The sequence below is a fragment of the Rhipicephalus microplus genome, unplaced genomic scaffold (assembly GCF_043290135.1).
Source record: "Rhipicephalus microplus isolate Deutch F79 unplaced genomic scaffold, USDA_Rmic scaffold_12, whole genome shotgun sequence".
Classification (NCBI taxonomy): Eukaryota; Metazoa; Arthropoda; class Arachnida; order Ixodida; family Ixodidae; genus Rhipicephalus; species Rhipicephalus microplus.
Genome location: NW_027464585.1, coordinates 47,580,547 through 47,600,107, shown reverse-complemented (window position 1 = coordinate 47,600,107; position 19,561 = coordinate 47,580,547). Strand labels below are relative to the sequence as shown.

The 19,561-nt window shown below is 43.4% G+C and overlaps 1 protein-coding gene across 9 annotated transcripts in view; it reads left to right on the top strand.

Annotated features, from left to right (window-relative positions):
* Nucleotides 1–19,561, top strand: part of LOC119168190 (sphingosine-1-phosphate phosphatase 2) — a 325,637-nt gene that overhangs the window by 125,494 nt on the left and 180,582 nt on the right. For 8 of the 9 annotated variants that reach the window (XR_012888520.1, XR_012888521.1, XR_012888522.1 and 5 more), the window contains one exon: nucleotides 1,889–1,978. The exons of the other annotated variant lie outside the window; for it this stretch is intronic. Coding sequence is in view for 5 of the 8 variants with exons in the window: in XM_075882538.1 (XP_075738653.1) it covers nucleotides 1,889–1,978 (90 nt within the window). In the remaining 3 variants the exon portion in view is untranslated. The remainder of the gene's footprint in view (nucleotides 1–1,888; nucleotides 1,979–19,561) is intronic. 9 annotated transcript variants of the gene reach the window in all.

Sequence of the window (19,561 nt, the reverse complement as noted above, 5' to 3'; positions counted from 1 at the left end):
CATAGCTTTGTCAGCTAAAGAAAAGAAGTATCTACAATCTTCACTTTGATGTTTGCGAGTGCACTTTGTCACAATCGGGGATGACGCATGCATAAGCTGTGATGAATCGTAGCATGATTGTTTTCAAGTTTTATCGGTCTGTTATTGTATAAATAGCATGTGTGATCGCAAATAAAACATTAGTTGCAAGTTAGCACTGTGTGTGTGTGTGTGTCTTTGTCGTGGTGCGCTATACCCATATAAATGATGAAGCCCAACCAATTAGCCCGGCAACGTACCTGAGGCACAGCCAGACATGTCACCGCCGGATGACCGCCTACCATCTACACACCAACGACCTCATCGAATGTCTTGAGACCATTGCTGATATGCTGGCCATGTATGTCGACATCGAGCACAAGACAGATGAAATCCTTTTCTATGTGACCTTTTGGTGCAATACAGCCGTCGAAGAAATGACGCAGATTACGCCCTTACAAGTTTATCTGTGGAAGGAGCCTAGGGACGACTATCGACGTCACCGCCTACCTTCAGGTTGCTGAAGAAGCTTGTCAACTCGCCCTCCTGCGCATCAAGAATCAGCAGGCGACCGACAACCGCGGTTACAATCTTCGATGAAGTTTCGTGAAGTACCAGCCCGGGACCATGTATGGACGGCGATATGCCGATGTGAACTCAGTGAAAAACTTCTGCAACTGTACTTCGGATCGTACAGAGTAGTTTGACATCTTGGCCCACTGGACTACGAGGTTGTTCTCGATGGCATTACGAACTATCAACGGCGCCGTGCTTGACCTGAAGTCGTCCATGACATGCGTCTCAAGCCATGTCATGCAGGAACGTGAGAACTGTATTTTGTTGCTGTGTTTTATTGCTTGTACTTATTATTTATTTGCCTTATTATTGTACTTTAGTCTTTTGTGACAGCATCGAGACGAGGCTTTTTTCAGAGGGGGGCATCTCCCCAAGTTTTGTTATCGCACAGTTTCACTGTCGGTGATTCTCAGCGCAAACCGCGCCTACACTGTTCGAGAAGCTTCAGGACTGCAGTAGATCATTTTGTTAAGATTACGCCCACCTCGTGAACATTACAGATTATTCGGGAACCTATGTCACCGCTAGGGATAACGCTAGAATATTCTATGGCAAGTGTACAAATGCCGACTTGCTTCGCCGCTTGTCAGTTGATCGGTGACAGACGCTCTGCTCGCCGGTATCAGTGCCAGCGTCTTGCTCTAATCTGACTTTCCTTTTACGTGGCCACAAGTTCGATCCAAATAAACAGTTTATTATTCGACCTGTCATTTGCTCCCTTCGTCCACGTCACGACCCTGTGACAATATAAAGATCCTAGTAAACTTCGTTCGTTATTCTGACATCTGACATCGCTACTCGGCCAAACATAATAACGTTAACAGTAACTTTATTAAGGATATGTGTAGTGTTTATAATCGGCGACAAACAGTACTTGCGGTTTGAGTGGAAACCAGCTAGGGCGACTGTATTTCACAGCAGAGGGGTAGGCGCATCGGCAAGCAATTCCACGCTAGCGGTTTGGAGAAGTGCATAAGAATGTGGATTTCCCACATACCAAACGCATGCACGAAATAACAACAGCAAAAAGACATGGCATATTTGATCAAATGGCCACAGCCTTTCGGCCGACACACTCTGGAATTTACAGTTTGCTTCAATTTTTCTTTTGACAATTTGTATTGGTGGCAACTAATATTTCAACTGATGAGACATATAAAGACTTTAAGGCTGCTCTAAAGAGGTCTATATGCTTGACATATTCTGTGTATAATTTGTTCCACGTTGGTAATGTCAATGTAGCCTAAGCCGTGTGTGTTCTGGTGGTTGTTAACCAAGCTGCCTCTCTTTTCAGTACCCCTTCCTGGTGGTGTTGTGTGTGTGCATTGTGTGGTGCACGCTGCTGTGCGTCAGCCGGCTCTACCTGGGCATGCATACGATGCTGGTGAGCTTGTGCAGTCTACGACTGTACTTCTCCTTCTATGCATATTTATTTTTACTTATTTGCCACTGGTACTATCAATTGGCTTACCTGGTGGTGGTTCATGATTTCTTGTTTCGTGGCGGATAACGAGGCGATACAAGATACCGCAGGATGATGTGACCGAGGAGCAGGCACAGGCTGTCACCCAGGCGCTAAGAAAGGAGAACTCTTGGAAGACTTCTTGCTCACACTAAGAACACACGTTTTATTTGCATATTTACTAGAGATGAGAAACTGAGCGTAGAGACGCGCCTTTACATGAGACTCGAGAGGGCCAGCGTAGACTAGAGAGAAGGAGCTCCCAGTGCACACACGAGGCAGTTCGTGCACCCGGTTCTCGCCAAACACAGACAGTGTGTCCCAGCGACCCCGATGCGCGTTCTGTGCGGCACACATACACTTATTGCAAGGCTGCTGAATAAACCTCATGCGTTTCAGCAAGACGCGGACCTCGTGTGGACGGTACGCCGATGAGCGTCCCTTGCAGGCCATGTCCTTGCAGCATGCAGTCGAGTTATCCTGAGTGACTGAAGCGCCAGAAAACAAAGCTTAGCGGATGAAAATAGCAATAATGAGACAGGGGGTAGGTCTAAATGGAATGCACATCTCCCTCCTTGCATGAGTGGGTAGATTGTGGCCGGGCTACATGGGCGACACGTGTGTGCGTCTGTTTTCTGCTTGCTTTTAACAGCTACTTTACTACTATTTGCTACTTTACTTTTCTAACGGGCAATGCAATAAATTTGGGACGGTGGAGTGCGAGAAACTCTGCTCCCTCTGGTCAGTGTCCTGTAGTTTCTGTATCGACCTCATCGTCTCATTCGTACCGCAACAAGAAATCATGTACAAATGTGATACAAACACACGAAAGGACATTTCAAAAAAGACTAAGGACATTTACGTTTGCCAACATTTAGCTGGTCTCTTTGCAACAAATATGCAAGAAAATTTACGACTCCAATGCTTTCAGGCAGTAACCCTAGAGCAGAATTTATCATTTGCAGAAAAATGAGCGCCCCTGTTGTGTAAACAGGAAAGCCTCTCGTACTTTTGGATGAAAACGTCTTCGACAACTAGCATGCTCAAACCAGTGTTTAGTGGTTCATGTGCACTGTTCTCTTTTTTAGTGCCGGAAACTCGCATCATAACTTGAAGAACATGCTAAAGAAGGAAAAATTTCCACTTGCGTTTTTATAAACGGTGTGCCATGAGGATTCATATCGTTTCAGCCTGAGCAACGATCAAGTATGGTGATACCTGTACTCTGCTATCTCGACTGCTCGCCAGGCTTATCGCACGTACTCCTTCAAGGAAGAACACTATGTTAGACATTCGAAGTTGACCCTTGAAACATCTGATGATGAACTGGGTTCAGTAAAGGTGGCTTACGCACCGTCTGTGAGGTGTGGTGCTTGCGTGAGAACGGCAGGGTTTGTCATTACTGCGGGTCACATTGTTGGAATCCACTGCGGCTGTGTTGCTGGGAGATAGATTTTCATATACATGTAGACCATATTAGTAGACTCTCAGTAAACAAAAATCTGTTGAACGGAACTGCTGCCTAAATGGAACAACTTTTTTTTTATTCGATCGGTTTCATACTTGAAGGCAGCAACCCACCTCACCTCTCAGTAAACGGAACTCCTGTTAAATGAAACACATTTTCCCGTTTCCTTCAGGTTCTGTTCAATGAAAGTCTACGGTATAAGCGTATGTTCTACTCTAATAGTATAAGCGTCTTTAGTTAAAATGACCGAAGTATCACATGCATGAATGCACTCGCGAGTATAATAGTACTAATGGGTCCTCGCACTAATATGCAACATTACGATTTCTTTATGTGTCAGGAGTTATTCCTACTATACATAAAGCAGCTAGGGATGCAGTTCCCACTATTCTGATGATTAAATTACGCGTGCTTTTATTGCAATCATAGTTCGCGCAGATATGTGAGAGCGTATCCTTGCGTACTAAGTGCAGTATTTGTGCGCTCTGTTTGAAGTGCTGATAGACGCGAATGTTAGTTCAGCACCAAATTGCTGTGTTTCAATAATGGTTGTTCTCCTCCTTTGTAAACATTCCACATGCCGTTATTTGAGCTTCTTTCTGCATGTAGTCTTGCGGAGGGGAGCATGTCAAAGTTAGCGCTCATTTCTCGATTTAGATGCCAGAAAATCTAACGAAATCTCGGACAAGGACGAAAAAAGCACAATCGATCACACCCCGTCATCGGAAGTTTTCGTAGGTTTTTCTTGCTCCTAAACATGAACTATCCAACCCAGTTCATCACGCTTTTTTCTTGGTAAAATAATTCGTGCAATGTGCTGGCGTATTTGCCCCAACTACGGCAGCTAGGCCACTCAAGCACTGCACAGGAATGTACGACCGGCCGAGCTGATGTTTTCCAACCAAAGCCTAGGCGCCTGCAGAGGGTGCTACCTGTGTAGTTACTGCTCATGCACAATAGTTTTCCCGCAAATGGTCAATTGACAGATTCTAACCAGCTGATAATCATCACAAAAGAAAAAGGCCAAGAAAGCAGTGCGATTTTCGTGATGAAGCCCAAAAGAGAAGGAAATTTATTGAATTTTCGAAAGTATTCCAACTTTAATAAAAATCACTGAAATATGAAGGTAAGTTGAAAAAAAATCATTCTAATTATTTTGTGCAGGGAAGGTATGTACAGCCATGAACGATATTAACTAGTACTTACTTTTTCTTTAACATTGTCTTCAGGGTAGTGCCCATTTGGTCTAAAGCAGGTGTTCCAGTGCGTGATCAGCTTTACTTGTTTATTCATCCAACGTATGTTTGATTTAAGCACTCAACTACAATCTGAAAAAAGATTAAATAAAAAGGGGGCCTTTTTGTCGCACAACAACAATCATCATCCGGCTTGCTTGCGCTTCCTTTCTCAAACTCGGGGCTGGTCACTTTCCTATCAAAAGAGCTAATGGCATCTTGGGCTGGCGGCACCAGTGTCATTTTCTGTGCACTCTTGCGGTGTCATGCGTTTGTCTGGGCACCATGCGTGCAGTGCCGCATTTTCGGCTGGGCCGGCCACAAAACGAGTGCACCCCACCATTGCACTCTAGAGGTCGACGATGGAGCGTGGTGCAATCCCATCAGCCCCCGCGCGCTGGCAGAAGCATAGCCTCTCCTCTTCTTTCTGTGTCTGCCACGTGAGCCGAGCGCGACCGTCGACGGTCGGCCCCCGGTCCTTTCCTTTTCTTGAGATTACACCGCCAGATGCCGTCGGGTGCCACCAGCCATGTTGAGTTGACGCTGAAACCGCTGGTAGTCGTCATACAGGTGTTCTGTGGACATAGCATGCTGAACGGTCTGGCATGCGGCTGTCGCAACGATAAGCTCACCTCTTGCGCTTTGCGCTCACTCATGTTACTGTTACTGTTTGTCGTTTTAAATGTTCGCTTCTTCCAGCCTTCAGGACATGGCCCAGTTTATGTCTGAAGTTTATCAGCCCACTATTTGTGAACTATGCATCTATTTATGCATTCACTATGCATTCACTGACACAATAGACATTTACAAGGTATTCTCGCAAAAGCCTCTAAGCAGAAAATCTGTTAATCTTTAAAAGGTGCATATTTCATATATCTGTGTCATTTTTGTGTCTGAAAATAAAATGTCTGCGTGCCCTTCAGTTGCCACTGAATTAGTTCCCTGACCTTGTTCTTTTACTACCATCTGGTAAATTATTCCACGTACATGTCTTGCTATCTCTTCCATTTGTTTTTATGAATATACGCCGCGCTCCTGCTAGAAAAATTGTACATTACGAAATATGTCCAATAGACATCGCATGCAATATAATAAAGAGGGAACTGTGATGTCTTCAATTGCACTTTCGTTTGTGTTCAAACTTGGAGTAGGCTTCCTCTTGGCAATTATCATTTCTACGATCGTGGCAATCACGAATAAATGTAACAAAATTACCGAAGCCCTCCACTACGGCGTCTCTCATAATCATATGGTGATTTTGCGATGTAAAACCCCACAGATCAATCAATCAATCAAATAAATGAAAACTGAGTACCGCACGGTGCCAGCCACAGGGTGTGTTTGTTTCCCAGTCGCACAAGTAGTGTTCCACAAATACCCTTAGTATGTTGTGTACCACTGCGAGCCTTTGAAGAATGGCTTTTTCTATAGTTAGAAGGCGCAAAATCAACGAATTCGGCATACCGGTGCGATAACGGCCGCGAGAACGCATTTTTGGGTCATTTGTTTTTCAGTGCTCAAATGGTCGCGGCGGCCTCGCCATTCAACGTTAGTGGTGCTGCCCTGAAACCGAGCGGCGACTCTCCGCAACTTTAGTGACGGCGTGCTCCTATTGTTCTCCTGATCACGTAGCAGGTACAGAAAGTATAGAGGAGGCTATCGCAGAAGACGCAGTAACGTTCCATCATTGTAGGCGTAATTTACAGCTGGCGCTGCCGCAGAACGCAGCTGGACTGGATGGGAAACGCGCGTCAGCTTACATCTTCCGTTCTTACTTGCACATGGCTACTTTTGCTGCCAGGGCTCCACTGGAAACAAAAGGCGATGCGAAAATTACTGCAACCCTCGTCGTGTTGGTACAGAATCGATGCAGCACAACCGCCTGGAGAACAGATGCGCACCCGCTGGACATATAACGTCTCGCAAGTGTCTCTCATTGTTTGATTTGCTGTTGTTTGCTCTTTTATCATCAGTGTAAACAGGACACTGAAGATTATCATCTGCTAAATGGCGTCTCACATACGGCGCTGCTGTCGCAGGTTCGAGTTCTGTGGTTGACACGTTCGTCTGGCCCATAGCGAGGTTTGAAACTCGGGCTGTGTTTTATGTAACTCTTTTTCCACCATCACGGTACCAGTGCACCTCAGCCGAAGATGCCGCATCATATGTCACGTTGATAACACCCACGTCGTTCGTGATCTTAAAGTGGCACGAACGCGGCGATAGTGCGAGCAAAGGAACGCACGATACCTGATAATTATTGTTGTAGGACTAAAGGGCACCCATTTTTACTCTGTGTTTTCTTTAAGTGCACTTGTCGACAAAGGGGCTATTGGTGAAAGTGGTGACCGCTAAAATAACTATATTTACTGAAAGATAGTAAATACCCTCGCTTCAAAAGAAAAAAAAAAAGTGCAACAAGTGACTTGAAAGTTTAAGTGATTTGGCTTAAACAGTTGGTCAAGCCCGCTTGTAATAAGCGGAACTGGCAACTCCACCTAGTGGGCTAACTTTCAAGTGCCAGTCTTTAAAACAAAGGGCTATCTGTTTCTTCAATTTGCCTTTGAAGTTTGAGCCTGATCATGTACGTCATTGTGCGCCAAACTTATTTCTTCAATTGCACCATCCTGCGCTGAACCACACCTCTTCCGCCAAGCGCGTTTATCAGCCCCGTACTGTCCCGCTGCAAATAATTTTAGCCACAAGGTTTCAGCCCCGTGCCCGAAAACGTGGCTGTAACATCATGTTTTTCGTTTCATCGAAATGATTATAGTTTCGTTTTTCAAGACAGTGATTGGGATTGCAGCAACAGCAGTGAACTTTGAAGGTAAATGTTCACTGGCACAAAACGATCACTGGCACCTGTGCAATATCGGCAGGCATCAGCGTGTATACTAGCTTGTAAAACTTTCTACTTAGCGTGCTCTAAGCATGGAGAGGCTGTGTTAAAGAGCATCTCTCGCTTGTGCGGCAGTATTCTCTTACACTAGCATTTCGTAGAGTTCAGATCGAAGATCTAAGTTACCTGCCAGGATTAATAAATAGCAATGCATGAAATGATAATTTATTGCTGTCACATTCATTGCTTCACCCTTAGGGTGAAACTGATTTTTTATAACATCATATAGCAGTGCTTAGAAAAGAAATGAAACATGACGCCAAAGGAATTTGAGTAGTGTCTGGTTTCTGAAGAAGCCTCGCAAAGATAAGTGCACCGCTCACCGAGCAAACATGTATATTCTCAATCATTTCCCTGCTGCCCTTCTTTACACGACACTTATCAACTCGGTGGTTCAGGTTGAACCAATGGGTAGCTGTACAGTATGGTCCACTGTTAAAGGGAACACTCTAATGCACACCATCAATATTCCTGGCCCTCTAAAAGTAAGTAGATTCAGAAACAATCTTATGCAAGGCAATTGTCTGTCAAGAGGAGTCTGAACTTTTAACCACCTAGTAGCCTTATGCATATCTAAGCCGCTATGATTCCATAAGATGGCAAAATCTAAACATGCTGCTCACGCAGGTGTTCCCTTTAATAGTGAACCCACCTGTACATAGCTAAAGGATTCATAGTTGCACGGCACAAAGTGAGCAATGAATGCGATAGCAACAGACTGTAATGTTATTTGCAATGCCATTACCTGTTTGACTTTTATAAATATTGCTGCATGCACTGCCGCCAAACAAAAGTGCGAGTGTTTCCTATAAATCATCTGTCATGACAAGCAGTAAGGATCTCGGTAAAGCGCACGAGGATTTCAAATGATAAATCCATGCTGAACTTCAATCCTTCAAGCAGAGTGAAACATGTGACTATTATTGTGCTCTCCTTAAAATTAAAGGCTCTGTGTAAAGAGCTTGTCGTAGCGCAAAAGAGTAACGAAAAACTTGAATGAAAATAAGCAACTTCAGATGAAAACTGAGGAATTGGAACTGTACTCAAGGACCAACGGTTCTGAAATCAACAGCATATCTGATGAGGGCGAGTTCTTTAACTCTATCGTTACCGCGCGAAAATGGTTGTTTTTCATGTCTCGGGAAGATCGTTCTTGCCAGTTGGAAAAGTACTCCAGCATGCATTGCAGCATTCCAAACTTTGCACAACGAAATGCTCTTTCCGAAAATTGTATGTTGTAGAGCAACAAAAATATTTTAGAATGATTAAAAAGTGAGAAGTGTTGAATTTTCGGTCACAAGCTGGTAAACAGTGCAGTAAAAAACACTGTATAGGCAAAAATATTCAGAACAAAGAAAATTAAGAATATACATTTTGTAGATAAATGACTCAGAAATAGTATAAAAAATAATGAATGTTGCACAAAAGTGTTTCCCTTCAGAGAGCCAAAGAAAATCAGAACCGAGGTGCTGATTCGTTGCTCGTGCCATGCGGTGAAGCATTGCATGGTTTTTTTTTTGTGAGACACAAGTGTCTCACAAAAAAGTACACTTTTTCTGAGTAAATTTTTGTAGTGTTGCGATAAGAGTCTCTTGGTGTTCCAATAGAGGTAGATGTATGCCCTGGATGTGAATAATCCCTCTATATTTAAATGAGATGCCCAGTGAACTTCGCGATTTCATCTAGCGTCACTTCTTTCCATGAGCCACCTTACACCACATGGGTTGACGTTTCAATATATGCATTCAAGCATATCTTTTTGGATTTTCCCGCATATCATATTAAAGAAAGGACAATATCGCCGCAGTTCTGAAATGTTTCGCAATGCTTCATTGTCAGGGTCATGATGTGCTCCGGGGGCCTTCTAGTTGTTAAGAGAAGCTTTGCAGCCAGCGTCAGCACACTGCGCACCAGCGAAGTGTCGACCACGCACATAACCAGAGTAGCTATATGATTGTGCACAAAGGTCAGAAACTATATGCACTTGCGGCGGAGGAAACTACTTGAGGAAGTAAACAAAAACCCATGAACGGCTGTGGATGTATCTGGCTGATGCAAAACATCGTCACCATAAAACTTGAAGCTGAGGTGCTGTCATCCTCGAACGCTAAGCTCGTCGTCACTCAATTCAGGTGAGGTTGCGGGACAGTTTCGAGCAGTCCATGTGCTTTTCAGAGCTGATGCGCACCCTTGCGCACGTGACGACGACGTCACAGGAGTGACTAGTGACACTAGATGCGACCCTGCATGTGATATAACAATGCAAGCAAAACCAAAGCTGCGGGAAACTGTCATAGAAGGGCACCTCAACACTTTAAACATGCAGCGTACTTTCGCAAATACTTTTTGTGGAATACTTTTTTTCTGACTCCTAGGAACAGCTTTTGTGGTGAGTAAAGGGGTTTACTCAATGGGCCCAGGTCATCAGGCGCACTCGAGACAACCTGATAACAGAAAGACGTTATTTATATTGGACGAGGACAAGAAAACACACGAAGAAATCTCACAAAGACATCAGGACAATACATTACAGAACTTCGACCTCACTGTACCATAATCACGAGTTACACACACTTTTGTCAAGTTCGCCAGCCTAATGCAAGTTTACAACAATACACGCACATTGGTTCGGGCAAAGGTCTATCACAATCACTATGTTGCCGAAATGGGCAAGTTCAAGTTGATTCTGAAAGTTCAGTGCCTGGACTGACTACTAAAAAGTGCTGGGTACACAAGAAACAAATTTAACATGCCAAAATCGATGATTCAGAAGCGTTGATAACCGGTGATCGATTTGGATAGGCGTGGTTACCAAAGAGTTAACAGTGTCCAGAAGATTTGTGTGCCAGTGGGAGAACCAGTGGTGTATGATGATATTGATATTAGCTTCGAAGCACCTTATCAGCGAGCTTGATCTTGTGGCATCCGTGCTGCACTGCGTGTGTGCCTACTCTCCCCCCGTTTCACACTAGAGCGGCACAAAAAGGTGGGGTGAAGGGGGTGGAGAGAGTGCTGCCGCCACCTCAAGACAGAACACGACAGCGTTGGTGGGAAACTGCTATGAATGAAACGCCGGCTCGACATGCCCAAATGCAACGGCAATGTGCGCAAGCGAACTCCGCCGTACGCAACGCCGATGTTGAAGCTAAGCGTCAGTGTTGAGCCAATGCGTTGGTTGTGAACAGAATACTCATGTGCATCACTCGTGCAATATGCGTCGATAGGCAACATAAAAACGTAAAGACAACATGAAGGTTAACACTAAATGTGCAACGTTAATGGAAACATAAATACCTAGTCAAACCAATGAAAAAGCGGTGTGCACCCCCGCGCTGTTTCGCATCGTCGCATGGTCCCTTTTAGGGTGAGATGGTGTAATTTTTTTTGCCATAGAGTAGGAACAACAAAGCCTGGTGAGAAATACATGGTAGAGCATTTTGTCGGACGTGACAATTGAAATGCTGCTCTGGCTAAGACAAAGAATACACATCTATCTACGGCAACTCTTGGTTTCGGTACAACTGGCCGTATATATGCCAACAAACACCTCACAAGGTAGGGTCAGCAGCTGCTGGGAGCTGCAAATACAAAAAAGTGAGAAGTAAAATGGAGGCTCGGGGTGCACAGCAGCAAAGTTTTCGCAAGCGAATAGAAACATAAAAAATGTCAAAGATTGCCTGCTAAAAAGACTAGGATGAAATGCTGTATTTCATGACACACTTTATTTTAGTGTATGACCTGGCTAAGCTATGGCTCCTGCGGCATAATCGAGACTCCTTAGAACTTGAAGGGACCAGGAAAATGTGTTTCCCTTAAGAGGAGTTTTATTTACTGAGAGATACACAGGAGTATATTTTTCAAGTACGAAACCAAACATAATAGTGATAGTTGTTTTATTTAAGCAGCCATTTTATTTAAAAGAGTTTCGTTTATTTGGAGTCTACTGTACTGTAACACAATTAGGGGTCATCATCCACCTTCACTACAATTCACTTAAACTCACGTAGCATTAAAGGTATATTGAATTGCTTGTGTCGCTTTTTAGATGACTTGTGAGTAAAGTTTGACGCCATACTCTTGACAGAATCCTGGCTGTCTTCGAGCAATAACCCACCAAAATACCAGGGTACAATTATCATGGAGTTGTACATCAAGAATTTCTTGTATACAACGTCAATGAACTTGCATGTATTACACCCAATGTTGAGCGCCTAGTAGTAAGACTTGAGGATGTTGTCATTGCAGCAGTTTACAGGCCCCATTACCACATACGTCCAACTTCTTTGAGTTTGTATGCTTAACTCAATCCACGCAACTTTTTTAGTAATAGGTGTTGTGAACCTCAATATGCTCAGTGGTGACGCATCAGTGAACATTTTGAAGCTGTCCTTCATACCTATGCCTGCAGAAATTTAATTACGTTACATACTCGTATTACTAGAAATAGTGCCACACTTTTTGATATCTGTCACCAGTGTACCCTCCGTCCTATGTTCAACAGGCGATTTTTCCCTCGATATCATTGACCATTTTCTGATTTACACATTGTTACCAATAGCCCCCTAATTGCATGAAAATACCGCATACTCAAATTATTGTGATATAAATCCTATTTCACTAAAGAATTTTACTCTGATGTTGAAACAATTATATGGGACAGCATTTATGTGGAAAGCAACAGAGATCGTGCGTGTTGCCTTTTGCTGATGAAAATTGTAGCCAGCTACGAAAAACACTTTCCTTTAGTGAGCAGTACTAAAAAAAGCAAAAAAAAATATATGTTTATTTATTTATTTATTTATTTATTTATTTCACAATACTGCAGGCCACCATGGCCCAGGCAGGAGTGGGTTTACAAAATCAAGGAGAACAGTACAGAAATAATCGATTAACAATACTAACACCACATGTCATGAAAGTAATTTTTAAACAAAGAAAGGAAAAAAAAAAAAACAGCACCAATACAATACAACACTCTCACAATAAGTCTCAGCGATTCAATGTTCAACATGACAGATGCCGTTCAAGGGCTTCATCAAAATTGTCTGCCTCGCAAATAAACTCGGGCAGACCATTCCAATCCGAAACACTGCGGGGAAAAAAACTCTGCTTGAATGCCTCTGTTTTGGCAAAAATGTGTTGAAGGGTGTGTTTGTGAGTGTTGCGCGTAGTTCTGGCTGTAGTGGCTGTCAAATATGAGGGTGCAGACATACTAAGCTTACCGTTTAAAATATTACGCAAGAACTTAAGTCGACTGATTTTTCGGCGGACAGCTAGCGGGGGGATATTGTGAGCTTTCATGAGTTGAGTTGGGGAATCTAGCCTTTTGTATTTATTAAATATAAATCTGATGGCTTTCTTTTGTAGCGCTTCTAAGCTGTGTATATCCTTTTTTGTGTACGGGTCCCATACCACGGATGCATACTCCAATTTAGGTCTGATAATAGCATTATACGCTTGGAGTTTAACATTCACAGTAGCCTTTGTGAGCTTCCTTTTTAAAAAACACAGTTTCCGAAAAGCAGAAGTGCAAATTGACGAAATGTGTGCCCGCCACGTCATGTCACTTGAAATGGTGATCCCCAAATACTTATATTGCGTTACTGATTGAACGGGAGAACCATGAATACTGTAGGTAAATACACTTGGGTTTGTTTTTCGCGTTATATTCATGAGCACTGTTTTATCAACATTTAATTCCATGTCCCACGTTGTGCACCAATATTCGATGTCGCGAAGAGTTTGCTGTAAAAGGTTATGGTCTTCAGAGCAGGTTATTTCTTTAAATACAACACAGTCATCTGCGAAAAGTTTGATAGACACTGATTCAGGAATTTTTTGCACTATGTCATTTACATATATAAGAAATAATAGTGGCCCCAATACACTTCCCTGCGGCACACCAGAAGTAACATTGAGCATCCTAGATACACTGGATTTAACTTCAACGAACTGCTTTCTGTCGGTTAAATAAGATTCAACCCATTTAATAAGATAAAGCGGCAATCCTATATTATGTAATTTCAGAAGTAATTTACTATGCGGAACCTTATCAAACGCCTTAGAGAAATCAAGTAGTAGTATATCAGTCTGCCCCGATCGATCCAATACTGCGATAAGTTCGTGGATAGTTGTTACTAATTGCGTTGTCGTGGACAATCCCTTCCGGAATCCATGTTGGCAGGGAGACAAGACGTTATTTTCTGTTAAAAAGCATTGAATATTGTGCGCCACTATGTGCTCCAGTAGCTTGCAACTCACTGAAGTTAAAGAGATTGGCCTGTAATTAGAAACTATTGATTTATCTCCTTTCTTATGGATGGGCATAACACGAGCAATCTTCCAGTCATGCGGAACTTCACAACTGCGCAATGATCTGTTAAATAACTCTGCCAAAAAATCGCTTATTTGTACAGAATAGCGCTTTAAAAAGGTATTTGGAATTTGATCTGGTCCTATACTTTTTTTAGTGCTCAGTTTTCTTAGCAAAATCAAAACACCTTCGCTTGTGACAATAGGAATGTCCACATCTTTAAGAATAGTTGCTGGTAAGGGCACATTAGCGCTTGAAGGTGTGAAGACGCTGTGAAAGTATGTATTAAAAGCCTGCGATATTAAAAAGCCGTCAGTTTCGTATTTATCGTTAAGCTTAATTTTATTCACTGGTTCGTTGGTTTGGGCAAGAAATCTCCAGAATTTAGCCGGATCTTCTGTAATGAATGAAGGCAAAGTGACTTCATAGTAATGTGTCTTAGCGTCGTTTAGTTTAGTTGCCAAATTTATTTTCAAAGCATCGATGGTCTCGAGAGCTACGTCGCTTTTACTTTTTCTAAGTCGTTTGATCTTGCGTTTAATGTGGATCATCTCCCGAGTTATCCATGGATGTTTACGATTTTTGCGTACCTTACGGATTGGGACAAACTGTTGGATGGAGAACGAGACCGAACTTTTAAATCGCGTCCACAACACATGCACATCATCATTCGGGCTGAAGCTTAGTGCACTCTCCAAGTAATCTGTGATTGATGTATCATCAGCACGGTCAAAGTCTTTGACGCTCACTCTATTTGTACGCGAATGCACTACAGAACATTGATAAGGCCAGGAAAAAAACAATAAGCTGTGGTCTGACACTCCATTTTCAATATTAACAACACCATTTAAAAAGATATCGCTTACAAAAAATAAGTCCAATACAGCACTGTTTCGCGTAGGTTCACAGATAATTTGTTCAAGGTTCAAAGTTAACATTGTGTCTAAGATAATATCACTCGATTTAGATTGCCCGTAAGCTAAATTGTTCCATTTCATAGCTGGAAGGTTGAAGTCACCTGTAATGATGATGTGTCGCATGCGGTTCAAAAGAAGATGGTCGTAAAGTTTTTCAAGAAAAGAATCTGGTGCTTCCGGGGCTTTATAAACAGCACAAAGCATAAAGGTTAAACCGTTTATAGTGACGTTTAGGAACAGGCTTTCATGGTCGGCAATCTGATTTATTAAACATACATCGATACCGAGTTTAGAGACAACAGCAACTCCTCCGCCACGTGTGCCTCGATCACGCCTGTGCATCTGATAGCCGGGGGGAATAATTTCGTCATCACCTACACCATCATGTAACCAAGTCTCAGTGATAACAACCACATGAGGGGCGTAGGTCAAAAGCATTTGTTCTAATTTGTCTACTTTATTCACAATGCTTCTGGCGTTGAAAGAGAGCACACGCAGGTTCTTAGGTGCAGACTGTGAAAGCTACGCGGTTTGTGTGGGATCTTTCCCCGATCGAACAACAACACGTGTGTTCGAAACATCATCCCATGCGTAGAACTGTGAATCGACACGCAGCTTATCTTTCACCAGCACAACCTTCTTCCCTTGCTCTTTTTCGGCTTTCGCGCTTTGCCATAGCAATTTTCGTTTTCTTAGCGTTTCAGCAGAGAAATCATTTTGCACGGAAATTTGGGTACCCTTCAGTTTTTTGCAATTCTGTAGTACTTGTTGTTTTTCCACATAATTTTGAAAAAACAGGATTACAGGTCGCTTCCCTGGACGTTTCCCCAAGCGATGTATTCTAGCAACGGACAAGCATTTCACGCCCAGCTTATCCTCGAAAACCTCTTTGATTATTGTCTGCCGTAGAACATCCTCCGTTTCATTCGCTCGCTCATCTATGCCAAACACTACAAGGTTCGATATCCGACTGCGGTCTTCCAGCTCTGTAATTTTTTTCTGCTGCAACACAAGTGTTTGCTGGATTTTTCCGACAGAATTGTTAAGAGTTTCAAAATTATCTGCTTTCCGTGCTATTTCTTTTACATTCGTTTCTAATTTGGTCATTCTGGTCGAAAAAGAGTGAACACTTTTCTCTGCTGCTTCCAACCGCTTTTTAAGTTCTGCTAAATCATCCCTGATAGCCTGTTGGCCTTGTATCAGCGTCTGGAGCATTTCAGTATTGGTGGGACCAGGATTAAGTTCCACATCGCCACAAAGTAACAATTTGCACACACAGTAACACTCGTACGCTAAAGCAAGCATAGTCCGTGGGCACGGCACGACAACAATACCTCTCTCATCACTACGGTATGAGCATACACAACTAACCTGAAACAAGAAGACGGGACGCATGGTGAGTGCTCCGTTTCTTGTGTTTTCGCCGTGCCCACTGAAGAATCCAACTTGCAGTTGCTCTTTTATATGCGTTGAGCTGGCCGATGTCACGCATGCGCTGCCGATATCTTCTTGAAGGCATATGTAACCCTTACTTAACAGCCAGCTTGCACAAAAAAATAAAAACCAAATACAAACTGTATCATCAGTTTGTTCATCACATGACGGTGTCTTGCTTGCAGAATTAAAATCGTACCACAATAAATAAAACACTGACCTAAAGATGGCAAAATTTTTTTTCTATTATTCTTTGTTTGCTATAGTGTACAACGAATAGATTAATTCCTGATTTCTGGCCATAATTTTCTCCAATGTTCTCTAAAGCAAAGATTGCAGCTATTGCTCAAGACAAGACCAATGTAGAAGCCCTAAACGAAATGAATGAGTTTTTTTTAAATGTTTGCGACTACGTGCCACTGATTCGTCATAGTAATTGCTCTGATGCACTGTTGTTCACAGGTTCAGCACTCTCTCTCCAGTTACTGAACAGTAAGTCGCGAATTTTATTTGTAGAATTAGAGACAATGTCGCTCCTGGGCTGGATGGGCTGAACATCGTCTCTATCAAGCATGTTGCCTCCATTGCAGCCTGTTCATTGACATTTATGCTTAATCAAACAATGGAAACTGTTATGTAAAGGAAAACTATCGATCGGCGAAGAAGCCAAATCGGTTTCAACTTCTTCCTCTTTTCTGCCAGTGCTCGCCTGCACGCGTTTTTCTTTTCGAAACTACTCCTGCCCCCCCCCCCCCCCCCCCCCAGTATAGCTGCGCAACTCGAGCTTGCACGATTTTTTTTGCTGGTTTTCCTGAAAGCTTTCCATCGTGGGATTTCACTCTGCAAGCTTGGTTTATGTCATCTTAACCAGGGTCGAGGTCGATGATTCGTCTTAAGGGCCAAGCACTCCTGCAAGTGTCAAGTTCCTCGAAAATCACCGCATCATGTGCTTGGAGGCTGGTGCTGCAGAGTGCTTGGTCAATGTGAAACGCCCATAGTTTTGATTAGTGATCTTCCTTAGATTGGATCAGCCTGTGATCTACCTGCTCCTGATGGTATCTTAGGTTCTTGTTGTCACGTCGAAGGGCCTGAGGGCTTCGAGCTTCGTAGTCTTAGTTGTTTTGACTCAGAGAAGGCTGGGATGAAAGTTCAACAGGAAATTGCACTAGAAACATCGGAGAGGGCTCTTTGACATCTGTGTGCGTGTAGGTGAGCTGTTTCGATTGGGCACTTGCCTTTACTTTCAGTTGCAACTTCTCCGTTTCTTCGCAGCTGTACTTGCTCTTTCCAAGTGCCTTGAGCAATGAAGACCTGACTTTTCTGGCAAACTAAACTTTGAATGTCCTTGATGTGTCGTTAATGGTGTAAATGTGAATTTAGTCATGGTGCTCCTTTCTGGCTTGCGGTTCGATCTTATATCCACGCATTCGTTGAGGAATTGTTCGGTATGCCTTGCTCAGGTGATGAAGTGTAGGGCGAGGCTTGGAACTTCGCAATCAGAGATTCACCTCTCATATTTTCTTGTCGGCGTACACAGTGGGTTTCTTATCAAACATTTGATCGTTCTTATCAAACATTTGATCACGTCCTGGCTCCATACATTGCTGGACAACAGCATTGTATCGCTCTAAAAAGCCTTCTTCAGCCGATTGCCTTGGTCTCGCTTTTTGCGAATGTATGGGTGTGGCATTATTATTAGCTCCAAGTGGCTGTTTTAAGCCTTCTTTGCAGGGCAGTTCCACTGTACGTCTCCCATTTTCTTTTCGAATCATTCCTTGGACGCCTGCCGTGGACTCGTGTAAGTACCGTGCGCCAGAATCTCCTATGCCCGCTGCTTCAAGCTGCCAGAATGATCGAATCTTTAGGAGTGGTTCATTGTCACTGATTGTTTCAACTCTTAGGACACAGACTACGAGGTTGGTATCGCAGTCAAGAGTGGTACTTTGACGACTGGGTCCTTGCAGTGTCTATCCTAGCATTGTGTTGATTGCGATCAATCCTGGAGTTTACTTGCTTCTTATTACTTCTCCAGTAGTTATCTTCCACAGGTGGTCAGCTCCAATCTATAAGCTGAAGCTGGTCTCTGTCTCCAAGTCAAGAAATTTCTTGTGGTCAGCAATAAGTTTCCCTTTGAGACGCAACTGCTTCAAGTTGTAACTGTCAGCTGTCGACGAAGGGATGTTGTCACAGATAACTGGGACGACTATTGCCCGAATGATGTGGATCTGGGCAGAGTACTGACTGCAAAGGGGAACTTGAACGACCCTTTGTCTTTCTGCCGAAGTTAGGGATGTGTTGCTAAAAGTGCTGAATGCAACCTGTGTCTCTCTCAGTACGTACAAATGTAGTTTGGTGGCGAGGTCTTCTGTGATGAAAGATTGCTGACTGCCTCCGTAAAGAATCCCTCGAACGTATGTCGACCTGCCGTTCTGGATAATGAAAACACGAAAGGTCTGCAGGTATACTTCGCTGTCAGTTTTCTCACACCCACTCAGTGAATTCTTGTTGCTAAGCATCACCGCTTGTGATGACACAATTCCTTCTGTGCTGCCGGAGGAGTTCATTGGATAAGAAGGTGTCGTTGTCTGGTTCGATCTGTAGTGCGGGTCGCACATACTTGATGCGTGCTTCCCGTGGCAACTTGAGCAGGTGTTTAGTGCCTTGGGACGTGCATGAGGTGAGATGGCCTCGGGACATGCATCAATAGCAGTGGTTGTCCTTCACCAGCATTCCTTTCTTAGAATCGATAATAAGGTTTGCATCTCAAGCGCGGGTGCCATGTGTTTTTGACTTGCAGAAAAACAGAAAAAACACCCACTCCAGCAGCTCAATGCATTGTGTAGTACTGAATTGGTGCTGGTGCTGCCGCTTCTAGTTCTCTGTGAACATTCATCCACTGGTCAGTCATTGAAGAGCTTACACTACTCCCGACTTTCTAGCTCAATAAGTGTAAAGGTAAGCAGCTCCTTTAACTCCGCATCAGAAGTAACAGCCGCTATGACTGGCTCGAAGACGTTTGCAGCAGTCCCGTTTTCTCTTAGTGCCTGACTGCGCTTTCCACGTGTATAGGCCAAAATGATTCCGTACGGCGGGGCTTTCTGTAAAATGTCGATCAGCATAGCAGAAAAGCTAAGCGTGGGAACGTTTAGCGCAGCTACCGGATATTCAGCTGCACAGCATCGTAAAGTCGCGCGAGGCCGCGGCTGTTGCTTCCCAACTTAATATGAGGTAGATTGCGA